Here is a 17,398-nt window from a genome sequence, read left to right on the forward strand (position 1 = left end):
CTTTTTTTAATTGCAGCACACTAAATACCAACTAAATTATGATTGCCTCAGCTTTGTGTTATGATCCTCAACGAACACCTGAAAAGTCAAGAGTTAAATACATCGGCAGCTTTTAACTTGTCTCGGAATGCCACTTAGGTCCACGAACTCGCAAAATCGAAATCTGGCACTTCAAACCGTCAAAATCTGATGTGACATGCCGACGTGGTTTCACATGGATGAATATATGCAAAAAAGACCTCCAAATGGTGAGGGGGAGGTAGGAGGAGGGGCTGGGGCTTTGAGGGCCTGGTGCGGGTGAGGATGTGGAGGAGGCGACGCCACGTCGCCCTTGTGGACGCGGCATCATCACCACCGGCGCCGCCATTACTATCGGCGAGAGAGGAGGAGGAGGGAGACGAGGAGGAGGATGCGGACGTAGAAGATGATAAAAATCAAGAGCTTTTTTTTGTATATATGCATCTATGTGGCGTGACGTCGGCGTGCCACATCAAATCTAAAAGGCTATCGAAGGGGTATGGATCTTAACAAGTTTGGGGTGCCAAATTTTGATTTTGCGAGTTCGTGGACCTAAGTGGCATCTCGAGATAAGTTGAAGGGCCGCTGATGTATTTAACTCAAAAATCAAGGAGACGAGAGAACTAGATCCACATTATTCATTCAGTTAATGTGACTTCCACTGCCTAAAGCTAGCTTCTCTTTTTGTCCAGGATTTGGATCACTGATCTATCTTTTCTAGGACTACTGTACCTACTCCGTTTGAGGTCGTTTTCGCAATGATGTGCGTTGAATGTATGCTCCCTAAATCGCAAATGGAAACCTAACGAAGAACCTCTTTGATGTCTATATGTACCTTTTGTCATCTACATTGTTATATATGTTGTAGCCTTTCTTTCAAATATTAAACATAAATATGTAAAGAGTACTATAGGAATTAAAAACGAAATTGCATAGCCCATTAGCGTTCGTAGCACCAGCTATCAAAACAACAAACCAACAAAAATCCTCGAGACGACCATGCAAGCGTAATGCACAGGGATCCATTGTAATAACGCATAAAGATTCCTAGTGGTATATGGTGGTTGCTAGCCTCTTTGAGCACCGAATGAATTCGCTCAGAATAGTTGCGTAATAATTTAGGAGTAACATCGAGCAAGCAAATTCCGAGCATTGTTACTCCGTGGTTGTATCCGTTAAATTTAACGAGCCAGCGTGCCTGATATGCTATGCCTAACGCGTATCACCATTGTTGGTCTGGAAAATTTGTCGCACGTTGAAATGTTTGATACCTAGGTCATTCGCTACAGTTGCTTAAGTTTATTCCGACAACTTTAGTCGTTCCATTCGGTTGGCAATTGGCATATAGTAGCAGCCCTGCTACAGTGCGATGCATTTTAAACATACAACACTAAATTGGGCGAAAACTGAAAGGCGGAACAAGGCTTTGTGTGTATATAAGATGCCCCTGCGGCCCTGCGCAGTTCGTAGGGTGCCTTTTCACTGGCTGATGCCAATGCAGACGCTAAGATGCATGTAGACATAATTTTAACCCCGCAAGAAAACTGGGATGGCTCGTGGTACATGGATGAACGACATAACTTGCAATGGTCTAGCGCTTTTATTTCTACCCCACAGTACCCGCAATTTAGTGATTTAAGCTCTACTACAATTCTGAAGCCTGTATAGTTCTTATGGCGACCTGAATGCTTCCCCAGCATAGCGCACATTGCCAAGCTCCTCTTCAATTCGCAGAAGCTGTGCAGAAACAGAACCTAATTAATAAGATGATTCAAGCAAAAACAGAGGAAAAAGAAAAGAGTCTAGACTGAAACAGGAATATAACAAATGGAAGTAAAATCAGGAGGATGATTTTACCTGATTGTATTTTGCCAGTCTCTCACTGCGGCATGGAGCACCGGTTTTAATCTGAAACATACAATAAGGTTCAGTTATCGTCTGAGGAACACCGGCAGATATATAATGTGATAGCTAGGGTTTCTGGTGGACTTTACCTGCCCACTAGCTAAGCCAACAGCCAGGTCAGCGATGAAATTATCTTCTGTTTCACCGCTTCTGTGGCTGACCATCACACCCCAGCCAGCAGCTTTTGAATCAAGAGCAGCTTGAATTGATTCAGTGACAGAACCAATCTGGTTCACCTGGAATCAATATCAACAAAGACATTTAGTTTTGTAGTCCAAGCTTGACTTGGATCCTGTTTGCCAAGTGATTATGTTCCCCATTGAAAGGAAGCATAAAATTTGAAGGTAGATAATGCTTTACATCACATCCCTTGTTAATCTCAACCGAAAGAAACTATATTGAGCAGCTATATGCTATATTACAGCAAGGCTGCCACATCCTACACTTATTATGTTCACCAAATATGAATATCCACTTGTCTGTTATCATAGTAAAAAAGCATCTCAAAAGATAGTAGTAAATGGGTACCTTCAGCAATAGAGCATTGCAAGCCTTCTTGTCAATAGCTTCTGCTATACGTTTTGGGTTTGTGACAAGTAAATCATCACCAACAATTTGGATATCAACTGAGGACTGCAATGAAGCCCATGAGCTCCAGTCATCTTGATCAAAGGGGTCCTCAATTGATACAATAGGGAAGTCCTTGACGAAATCTCTGTACAGATCACCCAGACGCTGGGCTGAAAGAACATGGGCTCCATCATTAGGCTGATTCTTAAAGTTAAGATCATAGCTTCCATCCTTTGTAAGGAACTCTGATGCCGCAACATCCATTCCAATTTTTATCTGCGTCAGGATTTCTTTTCAGTATTTTAAAAAATAGAAAAGATCGATCAAACAAATGGGAATGAAAATAGTTAAATGATGTCACACCTTTCCAGTATAGCCTGCCTTCTCAATGGCATCCATAAGCAAGACAAGGCCCTCTCTGTTGTCTTGAACATTAGGAGCAAAGCCACCTTCATCTCCAACATTGCATGCATCTTGACCATATTTTGCCTTAATGATGCCCTTCAGGACATGGTAAACTGTAAATGAACAAGGATATTCCAAGTGAGATTGATGATAAAACTGCCAGCTATGGAAAACGAGTGGAAGCAACTGTTCCCAATATAGTTGTTTATACTGATATAATGAAAATGACTCTCAGTTGCATCTATGCTGAGAAATTAAAGTGTGGCATGCATAAAGGAGACAAAGTAGTTGCTAAAGTATACCTCCCTATAGAAATAAAATATTATTACCTTCACTCCCCATTCGAAGAGCCTCAGCAAATGAAGATGCTCCAACGGGTAAAAGCATGAACTCCTGCATGGCCAGATTGTTGCCAGCATGGCTACCTCCATTTATCACATTGAAAGCAGGGACGGGCATGACGAGCTCTTTAATTCCTGCTAGTTCCTGAATATGTTTATACAGAGGAACTCCCTTTGCACCAGCACCTGCCCTGCATAAACTCAAGGATACTCCAAGAATAGCATTGGCACCCAGCTTTGATTTGTTCGGAGTTCCATCAATATCTAGCATGATTGCATCAACATCGCTCTGGTTCCTGATAGAATGGTAGGTGCAGTTTGCATTAGATATGACATATAGCAAATATAAAGCCAAAATGGTAAAGAATTATGTTGGAGCACCTTCCAACATGTAAACATGCATCTGGATACAAAATGTTAGTGTAAATTGCAGATCCTACTCTAATCGACATTTTCTTTACATTCCTTCTGATGGGAATGAGGTTAGTGCACTACCTATGTCCTTTTAGTTGATCAGTACAATTTTATTATCGTTAAAACTGTGGGGAATGAAATCCACCAGAAATGGTGGTTTTCCATATCCATAACTGTTTTTATAACAGTACCATAAGTTCCACACATCAATTGGATGCCAGTAACTTTGGTAGTCTACTAAAAAAGGAAATAGTAAATTGGTACCCCAGGAATTATGCTCCATGCATCATAGCATAAATAGCACAGAAGCTTCTAAACAAAATATCTTTGAACTACCATACTATTTGATTAGACAGCGCAGGATGTAGAAATTTTGTGGTGGGTGTTCTACCAAAAGAATATCAAGTTTTAAAGTGATCCAGATGTGCAGATGCGGCATCTAAGATCATATACTAACCAAGAACGTGCGTGTTAATGGTTTGGATTTTAAAAAGATTCAGAGTTTAGCTGAAACCCCACGATACTAGATGCAGCCATGCAAACACATAATGGTTGCTCTAGCTAGAATTGACCAACCACATTCAACATGTGTGGTACTCAAATGCAAACATTGAAACATAAGTCAGATAATTACTTTGAAAATTGACAATAACATAATCACACAAAATTACAAGAACGGTAACTGTACAAGAAAAGCACACAGAAGTTGCTTGAAAATGGCTTCTTCAAATATTATTATCACGCTTGCACGAGAAATGTTCCATGCAGCACCAGAAAATACATTTCACACCAGAATAATGGTAGGCAAAGCACTCCAATCTTTAGTGGCTATAATTATATCAATACAAATTAGCAGGTTTCACTAAGTTAACATGCTAAGCAAATGACCACCAAACTAATATTCCTATCTACTTGCAAACAGGACATGTATGATCAGTAGTAACAGCCATATGCGTTGAACAAAATCCTCTTGCTAGTAGGAAAGCAAGCTCAATAATAATCATGAATTGTCATTACCACCAGAAAAGTAGAAACACTGCCGTATACTTAACTAAAAAAGCTCAAGTGTCTACTAGCTACTACCCGGTACTTTATTCGTTATGAACAAACCCTTAATAATCCTCAAACTGGAAAAGGTTCTGCATCCCTCACCAAACAGACCTTAACATCATGCTATTCAGGACCTTAGGATTCTCCTCATCGCTTTCTGTAAAAACTGTTGCTCATGGATGCAGACAACAAAGTCCAAAAGCACCTAAATCCCATATAATCAAACCCGCACAACTTTGCTCCAGCACCTGCGTAACTCCTGACTTACGTGAATAAACGAAGTATGATATAAATGAGACTTCCACAAATTTAGCCACATTTCACTTCTAACTCTTAGAATTAAAGGTCACCAGAAGATCCACACATCACTGTCAGATAGCAGTCAAACTAGTCAACCTATTAAACCCCATGTACCAGCAGTTCGACCTTGGATCACACACAAATGAAACACCACGTTTCCCAACTATACCCAAATTACCCTGTTCGCAGCAGTCACACTGGGGATCAGATATACGGATCGATCATTTGTACAGAAGTCAACCTGAGATATTGATCTCCAGCTCACCTCACATCAACGCCAACGAGCTTGGGCGCGATGACGTCGTTGATGTTGCGCACGGCTTGGAGCACGCCCTTCCCGCCGTACACGGCCTTGTCCCCGTCGCGGAGCTCGAGCGCCTCGTAGATCCCCGTGGACGCCCCGCTGGGCACCGCGGAGCGGTGGAGGCGGCCGTCGCCGGAGACGAGATCGACCTCGACGGTGGGGTTCCCGCGGCTGTCCACGATCTGCCGCGCGCGGATGGATCGCACCGCCTCCGCCCCAGGCGCCGCCTTGGCGGGCGTCGAAGCGGTGGAGAGCGCCGCGCGGACGGCCACGGCGACGGCGCGGCGCGGCGGAGTGGCGGCGGCGGGGAGGAGGGGCTTGGGGAACGGGAGGTGGAGGTGAGGGTGGGCCATGCGTCGGAGGCGGAGGGTGGCGGCGGCCGGCGGGGAGTAGGAGGAGGAGGCGGAGGGGTTTTTATATGGCGGCGGTGACGGCGGCGGCGTGGGGGAGGTCGTCGCGGCTGTTGGGTGGGCGGAGGCGGCGAGGTGGCGAGGGGTTTCCGCGAATAAATTTTTGAAGGAGGCGGGGGGTTGGTGGAGGTGGCAGGTGGGCCCGCGTGTCATCGAGGGGTTTGCCGCCCTGCTGGTCGTTTGTGGTTAGGCCAACTGGCCTTTTGGGGTTGGTTGGTCTGGTAGCGGGCCGGTGGGAGGTTGGGAGGGCGGAGCATCTGATGCCTGCTGGTCGCCGGGGCCGCCGGAGCTCAGGTGAGACGGTGAATCGTGTTCTCTCTGCTCATGTATCGTTTGCGAACACAGAGGATTTCTGGTCGGAAGTCCGTAGAAACCGGTGTCCACATCAAAGGTTATTGAGATATATGGGTAAGGCGCACTATTGATCTTTAAACTTGTTCGGAGTTGTCAAAATGCTACTAGTTCACTTACAAAATGCTTCACTTAGATATGTATATCTTCTCAATTTAAGGTGTGTCTGTATGTTTGGCAGCTCCATAGCGTTCATATCACCTTTAATTTGCCAATAACCATTCATATCGCTACCTACATCGATATAACAATAAAAAAAATTCTAATGAGATGCAATTTAAAGAGTGGGAAGATGAGGGAACTAACAGAAGCCCTTTTTGAATTCTTTTATTAAGCCATTGCAAATCCTGTAAGGCAATCCTTCAACATTGTATAAAAAAGTTCAATACAAAAGCACACAAACGCTTTAGACTATGAAAGGCTACCTTGAAGGAAGACCCACCAGCCCACATTTCAGGTCAAAGATGGTAGATAGTTCTTATGGAATGTAAGGGGTTATATGTTAATTAACAAGGTTTGGATTTTAAGTGAACAATTAGGGAGTGTTTGGTTCCTTGAGCTAAAGTTTAGTTCGTGTCACATCGAATCTTAGGAGGACTAAATGTGAGGTAATTATAAAACTAATTGCACAGATGGAGGCTAAACGATGAGATGAATCTATTAAGCCTAATTAATCCATCATTAGCAAATGGTTACTGTAGCAGCACGTTGTCAAATCATGGACTAATTAGGCTTAATAGATTCGTCTTGTCGTTTAGCCTCCATTTGTGCAATGGGTTTTGTAAAGAGTCTATGTTTAATACTTCTAATTAGTATCTAAATATTCGATGTGACAGGTGCTAAAGTTTAGAGGTGGGAACCAAACACCCCCTTATGACAAGTTTAGATACGTAAATATGTAAAATAATAGTTCAGAGACCTAGGTAATACCTTTGAAAAGTTTAAGAACCGTCAGTTTACTGTGCTTCTAGAAAAACTTTTATAGTTCCAACGGTAATTACCGGATGACTCGGTCACAGATCTCTCTTTTAATGTGGTTGTTCCGCCATGCTTAATGTATGATCCTAAAACCAACCCCTACAAATATTTGGGAATAGATTTGGTTGTGTTTTGTTGAGACTAAGCTTTAGTGCACATGTGACATTAGAAGGCTCCAATGACAAACCATTATGGTAAACCCTCTCCAAATAAAATAAAGATAAAGAGTAAAAGTTTTCAAACATAGTTTAGGAACATGGTTGACATAGCTGGTAAGATTCTTTGTGGTGGAACCTGAGTCCTTGACTAGACACTTGTGTTTATATTTTCTTGAATTTATTTTAGATTTAACCGGCGCTATTCTTTCAGTGGTAGTCGACATGCCCATCGATAGCAAGACGCCAGTGGTGACTTCGTCAATTTCGACAATTTGCCAGCTAGTCTTTTCGGATGTGCTCATAGCTAGGGTTGCGTGCTTGTGTTCGTAGGGACGAGTGTGCTTACGTGTATGTATCTTTACTGTGTGATTCGAAAACAAATTGATAAATGCATATAGTACACTAGCGGCCCAGCAAGATGACTTGGTAGTAGCCATCAAGAAACTCTGTACTGCATTTGCCACGGGATCCGGATGACCGGATGCAACGGTGGCGCGCGTTAGGAGCAGAACATTGTTGATTTGTTGTTACGCCATTAACCAATCGGCAATGCAGCCCCTGTGGAACTCGTGGCGGCAAACTGGTATGATGTTGCACCGATCGCCATCCTCAAACGGGCTCAGGCAAATCGCGCCGTCCTCTGGGCTAGCGATGGCACCGATCACTTCGATCATAATGGATTCCGAGTTCGTTTGGCGTTTTCGCTCTGCGTGCTGGCTGAATCGGAATCGCCGAGGGATCGGAGTCCGAATAGAAGACCGCACGTGTGCGCCACCGCTAACATAAACCAACGCCGCCGCCGTCCTATCCACGAAACGTATCCAGCAACCAATCTGACGAACGATCCCAGCGACCTGCGGCCATCAACCATCACGATGGACTGGGAAGACTTCTGCGACTGGCTCGACTGGGGCCTGCTCGCCATCCTCGTGGCGGTGGCAGCCCTCATCACGCTCCTCGTCGCTGTCTATATCGCGATCAAAAACGTCCAGGTCCGGTTCGGGCGCGGGAACAACGGCGAGCCGCCGCCGCCGTCCATCGAGGAGCTGCTGGTGAGCATCCCGGACGTGGCGTACCGGGAGCTACCGCCTGGACCTGGGGAGGAGGACGTCGACGACGACGAGAGGGACAGGGACTCGTGCGCCATCTGCGTGACGCCCTACGAGGCCGGCGATGCCTGCAGCGTCCTCCCGGGCTGCGCCCACATGTTCCACAAGCCCTGCGTCGCCAAGTGGTTCCGTAAGAAGAACACCTGCCCGCTCTGCAGGGCGACGGTAACGGCAGGCCAGGGCAACGGCAACGCCGCGGAGAACATGGTGTAGTGTAGATTCTGTATCTGTACGCTGGATCCGATCTGCTCGTGCTGTATTTGTAGGCAGCCGAGAATTTTTTTATACGAGGCAGATGATCGAAAAGTGAACTGTATCTACCACCAGAATCCAGAGGCCTAACTTTGTATCATCGTTTATTCCATCACCGCTACCATCGTTTATTCCATCACCGCTACCATAATGCTCTTTCATCTGGAACCCAATGTTTAACCCGTTACCCTACGGGTATATTTCTTCCTTCAGCGCAACGCCAATTCTGCCAGAAAACCAGACCGAGCAACGAAAACAGAGCCATCGTCGTTTCTATACAGAATGTTAGTGTACGATCAATAATAATAAAAGAGTCGCACGTTGATAGGTTTCCTTTGTTAGATATTCGAAGGCACGAAGATATATCGAATTGGGAAAAAACAGACAGCAGCCTGTGTTATCAGGAAATCAAGAACTGTAGTAACTCACAGGGATTAAGCAACAGCATCACCTAGCATGAAAAATGTAAAACGGGACACATGTGACATGTCGCATTCGCACATCACCTTTGCCATCACAGCTTAGAACAGCCAAACAAATAGCAACTTGCACAAATCACAAATGTCTGAAGAGCTGAGAGCCCAAACTAAGGATGCAGTATTAACAAGATATCTCCAGTCTACATAGCTGACAGACAACTCACGCAATGGAGATGGTCCATGGAAGACAATGACATACACATAACTCTAAAATTTGCCACAAAGGCTCCAAATTTTTGCTCGCCAATCTCTGGCTCACAGCCAAGTTATGCAGAGTCAGCAGGCTTTGCCTCCTCAGGCTTCTTGGTAGGCATCTCAGTGCCCATCTCAGCTTTGAGATCATTGATGCTCTGCTCCAGCTCGTCGATCTTGGTTCCCATCTCATCTAGTGCAATGTAGTTTAAAGAAAACAATGCGTGTAGATATAGCTCACACAAAAATAGATTTACAGTAACTTCTATCATTCCCATCGTCAAGATCACAAAGAATCGATTCAAATTATCAACAAGTAAAATGGTGAAAATGGTACGATCTGATCTTACTGTGATAGTGTGATGAAGTAACAATCATGGAATCTTGGTGCATTTTCTATAATTCGAGATTACTACAAGAATATATCAGTGATGCCTTAAATCCTTAATAATAGCTTCATTTAACCATATTTCAGTTTCTCTTGAACACGCTGAGTGTAAGTGAACAATGGTCACCACACAGTTTCATAAATAAAGCTGGGACAGTTATACCAGCAAAAGTGGTCTTTTACTTCTATTGTAACGGCAAGTTTCAGTTCTGCACATAGCTATGCAAAATAATCACACAATTTTACTCTTGTAAGAAAGGTGCTTCGCATGCCCCAGACTTTTGCTTTATTCTTTAATACGCCAGGATAAGATTAACCTAAGAATAGCTTAACCAAAATACAACCACCACATTCCTTATTTTCTATCAAGCATTTTTGTGCTCCAAGAAAACAATAACTAAGCGAAGGGAGTTTAAAAGAATAAAATATCAATTAAAACTAGTTATTGAGGTTGCTTATGGCAAAGCAGATTTTCTGAGTTCCAACAAGTATATTGTATGGGTAATGGCATATTTATATGTATTTATAGGTGGTTTGTTTATATTTCACATTGAATAGTTATATAACGCTACAAGCTTGCATAAACATGCCCAAAAAAAGAAATGTGCGATAAAGTTTTCCTATATATATCAGCATCAGAAACGCATAATGGCATCAGACATAACTATTCAGAAAGCAATAATATCTCACCGGTAATAACGGCATCATAGAAGATATGGCATCAGATATTACTATTCAGAAAGCAAATAATATCGGTACTGGTAAAAAAAAAACTATAATGGCATAGCTCTGTTTTTCATATTTTCTTTGAAAAGATGAACAGAATGAAAACAATGAAATGATTGCAGATAAGGATATTTTTTGACACAATGTTCTGCGACATCGACTCAAACCTTGTTTGCTGCAATAGTCAAGGTTCAAGTGAGTGGGAAATGGTGGTAAATTATTTGGAGGAGATAGTTAATAAAAACATATCCCAAGGCACTCACCATCTGCCCAAGGAGGTTTTGCACCTGAAATGGAAAGCTTGCAATCAGCTATTACAGATTCCTCAAACCAGCAATAGAAAACCAGAAAATCAACTCAAATATCATATTCTCTGGCTTCAATAATTCAATGGTGCTTCATTTTCTTATCTAACTGGTCCAAACTGCATTGCCACTACACGTTACAAGAAGCATTACATCTTGTGTGCTGAATAAAACATCTCCAACCTTTGTTTAAGAGGTACTATTCTTATGTTTTATCTTACTACTGTGCCAGAAAACAGTAAAACTATCTATATAAATAATGCATGCTAACAGATCTTACAATGTGTAACAGCATACAGAATCAGAACTTACAAAAGCAGTCATATCTGTTGGGTTCTGTGATGAGGGCTCTGAATCCATGTTAGTCTGCAAGATCAAGATTCAGAAAATGGGTGAACAAACAACAATATACTGCAACAGAACTGCATATAAATCAAAATAAGCTCAGGCTGGTGTTACATAGCATTAGGATAGCTCCTTGCTTTCCAGTTTCATACCAGCAAATGTATAATGACTGAAAATAATGAAATGCATATCCGGTTGTAACTTATAAGACAGGTTGGAAAATTCCAAATTGATCAAATATGTAACACTTAAAGGAATACAGAATAGTTGTAATGATGAAAGCATTCATGCATCCTAACGGACAAGTGTGTAAGAAAAGTCAAAAACCATGGGAAGGAAAACATAAATGTGCTCTAGAAAATACCCAGCAGGAAACTGCAGAGCCAAGTTATGAGGGCCACTCATCAATGGGATCACTGGGATTGTATTGTATGAATTTTATTACCTAACTTATACACCAGGAAGGGAACCAGGAAACAAATTTGGAAGGAAGTAGACACATAAGCAAGCCCTGCACTGTTACTTTCAGTCGACCATTTTCCATTGCTCCCTCCACTGGCACTCATGAAGGTCAATAGCAGAGAATGCATGGTCACTATTCAGATTTCTAGTTTCCACTGCCTTCCTACTGCACATGATACTTGCCATATCTTGTATTGTGCAGGAAGTGCTCCGTCGCATCCTATCAGTGAGCATCTCAAGATCATCTCGCAACCCAATCCTGAGCAGCCTATCCCTCAGCACCTGACAAGTAGCCTGGTAAGGCGGGATACCCTCATCCACCATCCTCAAAAAGTAGCTGCAGGCCTCCTCTGCTCTATCCTTCTTGCAAGATAGCCCATGAATCATGACAGCGTAAGTTGCTGCCCCTGGATGGAAACCACGTTTTTCCATTCCATCCCAAACCTCAATTGCCCTATCAACTCTTCCTACAGAAACCAACATCTTCAGAATCATGTTGTAAGAATGCCGGTCAGGCAGACATGACTCTTTATCCATCCTTGAAATAAGACGTAACGCCTTGTTCACCTCTTTCAGCTTGCAATGTGCATTAAGAAGAGTGTTGTAGCTCCAAATATCAGGCATTTCCCCATTGTTTGCCATCTCATTCAGGATATTATAAGCCTCATCAACCTCTCCCAACTCGCAGAGTAACCGGATGACAGCATTATACGTGAATACATTTGGTGTCAGGTTGTGCATATGCATCCTATCTAGCACACGAAGAGCAGCACGAGCATCCTTTGCTGCACATGCAGAACGAAGGAATGGGCCATAAGTGGCGGCATCAGGGACAAGCCCATGGCTGCGCTGCATATCTTTTAGCTGCTCATGTGCAAGCGCAGCATCCCCTCCTCGGCACAAGGCATCAATCAACGCGTTATACGCGGGCACATCAGGCTTGATGCCTCTCTCAATCATTTCATCAAACAACTTCCTGGCATTCTCTGGCTTCGTGACAACAGCCCAGCCAGAGATGAGGATGGTGTAGGCTTTTGCCGAGAGACCGAACTGTGTCGCTGAATCCCTAAAGAAGGCCTCGGCATGCTCTACCAGGCCATTATGCGACAACGCAAAGAGCAGCGAGTGGAGATCGGCGGCTGTTGGCGGGAACCCGAACCCCTCCATGGAAGAGAAAGCCCGGGTGGCGTCGTCGGGGAGGCCGGCACGTGCGTACGCGCGGAACAGCAGCGGGAAGAGGTCCCGCGAGAGCGCGGAGCGCGGGAGGTCGGAGAGCAGGGAGCGCAGCAGCGGGAAGAGCCGCGCGCCCGCGAGCGAGCCGGCGAGGACGAGGAGCGAGTCCGGGAGGTGGACGAAGCCCGGCGCCGCGGCGGCGAAGAGGAAGAACCGGAGCGAGGGCACGGGCAGGTTGCGGCAGCGGCGGAGGACGGCGGCCGCCGCCGCGGGGGTGAGGCGGGGCGCGAGGCCTTGGAGCGCGGCTCGGAGGTCGTGCCGCGGCCCGCGGAAGTCGCTCAGGACGCGGCAGAGCGCGCCGACGAGCTGCGGGTCCGGGTCCGGGCCGGGGCCTGGGTCGTGGCGCGGATCCGGCTGTCCGGGCGGCGCGGAGCAGAGGCCGCGCGGGAGGAGGTGGGCGCGCGGGCTGCGCGGCGGGAGGCGGCGAGGGGAGGCCAGGGCGAGCAGCCTCGCGGCAGATTGCATCTCGCGCGATGTCCCGCGCGGGGCCGGGGAGCTGTGCAGTGAGCAGATTTCGCTAGTGACGTGAGGATGCACCAAAACACACGGGAGATGGGGTCGTGGGATGGCAGCGAGGGGGCTTACCGGAGGAGAAGCGGGTCGTGGAGGAGGCGGGGCTCGGCGGCGGCCGGCGGATTCGGAGGAGAGGAGATCGCGGTGGGTGCGGGTGCGGCTCCGGTGGAAACGTGGGGAGGAGAGCGGAGAGCCGAAGGAGGGGTTGAGCAAGTTGGGGAAAGGTGTCGATGACGAGCGGGCCCGGGTCAAGTGTGCTGCCGAAAGTGAGCCAGGGTTTCGGAATTCTGTTTGAGGCAAAGAACGAGTGGGCCCGGTTTATGTAACGGGGGCGAAGACCGCGAGAGTAAGTGGGTCGTTATGCGGGCCATGCTGATACGAGGGCCGCACGCAATGCCACTACAAAACCGTCATGCCCGGCCCAAGTTTGGCCCGGTCTACGGCGACAGATGCGAATGCAGAAGCTGGTCGGTCTCTCTGATTTACCACCACCACCACAAAGAGGAGAAGAACGTGCGGCTGTCGGTGCGCCGGACGGGCACGCAGCGGTCGGCGCGGCGGAAGAACGTGCGACCGGTCGATCAACTTTTGCACACAAGTTACTTTTGCACAGAAGCGCGGGCCACGACGCTCCCGGACACGCCGCACGCGCACGGTTCTGCACGTCTCCAGCTCTTATTCAGGAGAGACCGGCGCGGCACAACGGTTTGCAGTTGTCAGTGGGTCCTCTTAGTTGTATTATAATTTATAAGTTACTAATTTGAAATAAGTTAGACCCCGTTTGTTTCTTTAGCACCTCCTAAAATTTCTATCGCATCGAATGTTTAGATACTAATTAGGAGTATTAAATATAGATTAATTATAAAACTAATTGCACATATGGAAACTAATTTGCGAGACGAATCTATTAAGCTTAATTAGTCCATGATTTGACAATGTGGTGCTACAGTAAACATGTGCTAATGATGGATTAATTAGGCTTAATAGATTCGTCTCGGGAATTAGCATCCATCTGTGTAATTAGTTTTATAATTAACTCATATTTAGTCCTCCTAATTAGACTCCAAATATTCGATGTGACATAAATTTTAATCGGGACTAAAGACCCAAACACCCCCTTAGTCTGGACTATAATCTAGCTTATATACCCTTATTTTTCTTGTTCATTGGTTTTGTGCCTTTGCCCTTTGAGGCTTTGACAAAGTCACCGCACCCTGACTGCAGAAGTGCAGAGGATCTCAACCGCTGCACCTGCACATATGCCCGTTTATCAGCTCATCGCTTTTAACCTCTGTATAGCACCAGAGAAAACACTGTCTCAAATCAAACACATGAGAGTTCGAGTGGTTCTAACCAACAGTACAAGTGTACAATAATTTCTCTTCTGGATTAAAAGGCATTCTCACACTATGAGTCGATGTCCAACAAATAAATCATACTATATGTTGATGTATGGTAACTGTCGATTAATGTCTTGCTGTTGCATACGTATTGTTGTCTAAAGGCGAGTTTGGACCCTCGGGCTAAAATTTACCCCTTATCACATCAAATGTTCAGATACTAATCAGAAGGATTAAACATGAGCTAATTATAAAACTAATTGCAGAAGTCCTGGACTAATTCGCGAGACGAATCTATTAAGCCTAATTAATCTATCATTAGCAAATAGTTATTGTAGCACCATATTGTCAAAAGTATGGACTAATTAGGCTTAATTGATTCATCTCGCGAATTAGCCTCCATCTGTGCAATTAGTTTTGTAATTAATTTATATTTAATACTCTTAATTAATATCAAACATCTAAAGTGACAGGAGCTAAAATTTAGCCTAGTATCCAAATTAGGCCTAAGACGACGTGCTCGGTTGAGTGCCATGTACATACACCGCATCATTATTAGCTGCTAAGTTGCTGTTACCATAGACAATTTAAATTCCTAATGATTTCTTTATGGCTATACATAGCTGTCGGTGAGCTCTAATGCAAATAATGTGAAGCATTTGTTGTTGTACGTATGAACCTATGTCTCTGGTTTAAGCTTCGCTAAATCCTCGTAGATGCTCGTCGATAGGCATCACAATGTTATGACGCAGTATTGCTGTATCTCCCGCATATTTTGTCACAAAGTTTACTAGTACTACATTGGGACAAAGTAACGAACGATCTAGATCTCCTGCATTCTTGTTTTCATCCTGCTCATGCATAATGAGCAATCTATTAGACCATTGGCAACACGACGACTAATCGCACATGCTAATTACACAAACCTATAACAGTCAGCGAATCTGTTGGCTAATTGCCCATTTGATCTTAACCACCACCCATTTGCACACTCTACTCTGTTCCCACGTTAAACCGCAATTAGTTGCAATAACAAAGGGTCCCAGAGTATCAGCCCAACAAAACTCTCGTCACCCTCACCCCAGCTGGAGCTGGATCCATCCTCCCTCGATCCCGTCCCATGGGCGCCTCCACTCCCCGCCACCATCTCAGCAGCTCGTCCCTCCCGCAACCCCTCCTCACCAAGCGGATCATCACCTTCGCGCTCTACGCCCTCATCCCCCTCGCCCTCCTCCACTACCTCATCTCCCTCCCTCCTCCTGCCCATCAGACCACCTCCGCCGCCGCCACCTCCCCATCGCCGCCGCAGGGGCCCAAAGCCGCCGCGGTTACCGAGAAGGCGGCCGCGGGCGCCAAAAGGACGCGTGCGGCGCCGCGGTGCGACTACTCGGATGGGGCGTGGGTGCGGAGCGCGGCGGCGCCGCTGTACAACGGGACGAGCTGCGGCGGGACGATCAAGGCCCGGCAGAACTGCGAGGCGCACGGGCGGCCGGACACGGGGTACCTCCGCTGGCGGTGGCGCCCGCGCGGGTGCGCGCTCCCGCCCTTCGACCCGGCCGAGTTCCTGCGCCTCGTCCGCGGCCGCCACGTCGCCTTCGTGGGCGACTCCCTGGCGCGGAACCAGTGCGAGTCCCTCGTCTGCCTGCTCACCTCCGCGTTCCCGGCCCAGCTGGTGCGCGGCGCCGGCGGCGGCGACGGGGACGGCGACGGCGACGAGCTCCGCAAGTTCCGGCGCTGGGCGTTCCCGTCCCACGACGCCACGGTGTCGGTGTTCTGGTCGCCGTTCCTGGTGAACGGCACGGAGAAGGTCAAGTCGGGAGCGGCGGGGGTGGAGCACAACCGGCTGTACCTGGACCAGCCCGACGAGCGTTGGGCGGCGGAGCTCCCCGGCATCGACGTGGTGGTGCTCTCCGCGGGGCACTGGTTCCTCCACTCGGCCATGTTCTACGACCGCGGCGCCGTGGTCGGTTGCCACCACTGCCCGGAGCCCAACCGCACGGAGACGGGCTTCTTCGGCGCGTTCCGCCTCGCCGTCCGCGGCGCGCTCCGCGAGGTCGTCCTCCGCGGCGCCAGGGCCCAGCAGCAGCAGCAACGGGAACGCCGCCGGCCGAAGCTGGCGGTGGTGACGACGTTCTCGCCGGCGCACTTCGAGGGGGAGTGGGACAGCCCGACGGCGTGCGCGCGCACGGAGCCGTACGCGCCGGCGGAGCGGGGGGTGGAGTACATGGACGGCGAGATGCTGCGCGCCGAGGTGGAGGAGGCCGCGGCGGCGGGCGCGGACGCCAGGGCGCGCGGGGCAGGCGTGACGGTGGAGGCGGTGCAGGTGACGCGGATGGCGGCGCTGCGCGCGGACGGGCACCCGGGCGCGTACATGCACCCGTTCCCGTTCGCCGGCGGCGCGAGAGAGCGCGTGCCCAACGACTGCGTGCACTGGTGCCTGCCCGGGCCCATCGACGCGTGGAACGAGATCCTGCTGCAGGTCGTCAAGCGCTGGGCCGACGCCGCCGACGCCGACGTCGACGCCGAGTCCTCGGCGCCGTGAACCCAGTTTTACTTTTACCACGAGGGATGATCGAAGGGCCTTTAAACTAGGACGGGGAGTTGGGCTCAAATTCACAGGAATCTGTTTTAACTAGGTTTTGGAGCAGTTCTTTCGCCGGAAATGCCCTCGGTAAAACGAGCTGATGTTGTTTTTGGGTTGCACTAACAGTGTGAGTGGTTATGCAGTTCTTTCTGCGCTCGTCGATCGTTGTATTGTCTTCTGACGCCCGTTGGTAGTACACTGGTAGGAATGATCGAATCTGAAATGAGAACTCTTGGAGCATTTTTTGGCCTTGTTTGGGAGGAGGG

General features: G+C 47.4%; 4 protein-coding genes across 5 annotated transcripts; 2 read left to right on the forward strand and 2 right to left on the reverse strand.

Moving 5' to 3' along the window:
* Positions 1-1,419: 1,419 nt before the first annotated feature.
* On the reverse strand, positions 1,420-5,875 carry LOC101781167 (enolase 1, chloroplastic). Its single transcript, XM_012843349.2, has 7 exons — positions 5,269-5,875; positions 3,228-3,535; positions 2,857-3,011; positions 2,452-2,769; positions 2,013-2,159; positions 1,876-1,926; positions 1,420-1,755 (listed from the first exon to the last, which is right to left on the reverse strand). The coding sequence occupies exons 1-7, from the start codon at positions 5,868-5,870 to the stop codon at positions 1,690-1,692; spliced, it is 1,647 nt and encodes a 548-aa protein (XP_012698803.1). The 5' UTR covers positions 5,871-5,875; the 3' UTR covers positions 1,420-1,689.
* A 2,204-nt stretch (positions 5,876-8,079) lies between these two features.
* On the forward strand, positions 8,080-8,526 carry LOC101781561 (E3 ubiquitin-protein ligase RNF181 homolog). The gene has a single exon (XM_004959364.1). The coding sequence runs from the start codon at positions 8,080-8,082 to the stop codon at positions 8,524-8,526; it is 447 nt and encodes a 148-aa protein (XP_004959421.1).
* Positions 8,527-9,029: 503 nt separating this feature from the next.
* LOC101763725 (pentatricopeptide repeat-containing protein At1g52640, mitochondrial) lies at positions 9,030-13,274 on the reverse strand. 2 transcript variants are annotated; one of them, XM_004956641.4, is made up of 5 exons: positions 12,030-13,249; positions 10,968-11,021; positions 10,614-10,637; positions 10,483-10,525; positions 9,030-9,432 (listed from the first exon to the last, which is right to left on the reverse strand). In XM_004956641.4, the coding sequence occupies exons 1-5, from the start codon at positions 13,158-13,160 to the stop codon at positions 9,311-9,313; spliced, it is 1,374 nt and encodes a 457-aa protein (XP_004956698.1). In that variant the 5' UTR covers positions 13,161-13,249; the 3' UTR covers positions 9,030-9,310. The 2 variants fall into 2 exon arrangements, 1 of the variants encoding a protein (XP_004956698.1); XR_002676482.1 differs by lacking the exons at positions 9,030-9,432; positions 10,483-10,525; positions 10,614-10,637 and having other exon boundaries at positions 10,990-11,021; positions 11,446-13,274.
* A 2,148-nt stretch (positions 13,275-15,422) lies between these two features.
* Positions 15,423-17,372, forward strand: LOC101764797 (protein ALTERED XYLOGLUCAN 4). The gene has a single exon (XM_004956642.2). It carries the CDS (start codon positions 15,669-15,671, stop codon positions 17,088-17,090), a length of 1,422 nt encoding a protein of 473 aa, XP_004956699.1. The 5' UTR covers positions 15,423-15,668; the 3' UTR covers positions 17,091-17,372.
* Positions 17,373-17,398: the final 26 nt, after the last annotated feature.

Source organism: Setaria italica, chromosome II, assembly GCF_000263155.2.
Source record: "Setaria italica strain Yugu1 chromosome II, Setaria_italica_v2.0, whole genome shotgun sequence".
Classification (NCBI taxonomy): domain Eukaryota; kingdom Viridiplantae; phylum Streptophyta; class Magnoliopsida; order Poales; family Poaceae; genus Setaria; species Setaria italica.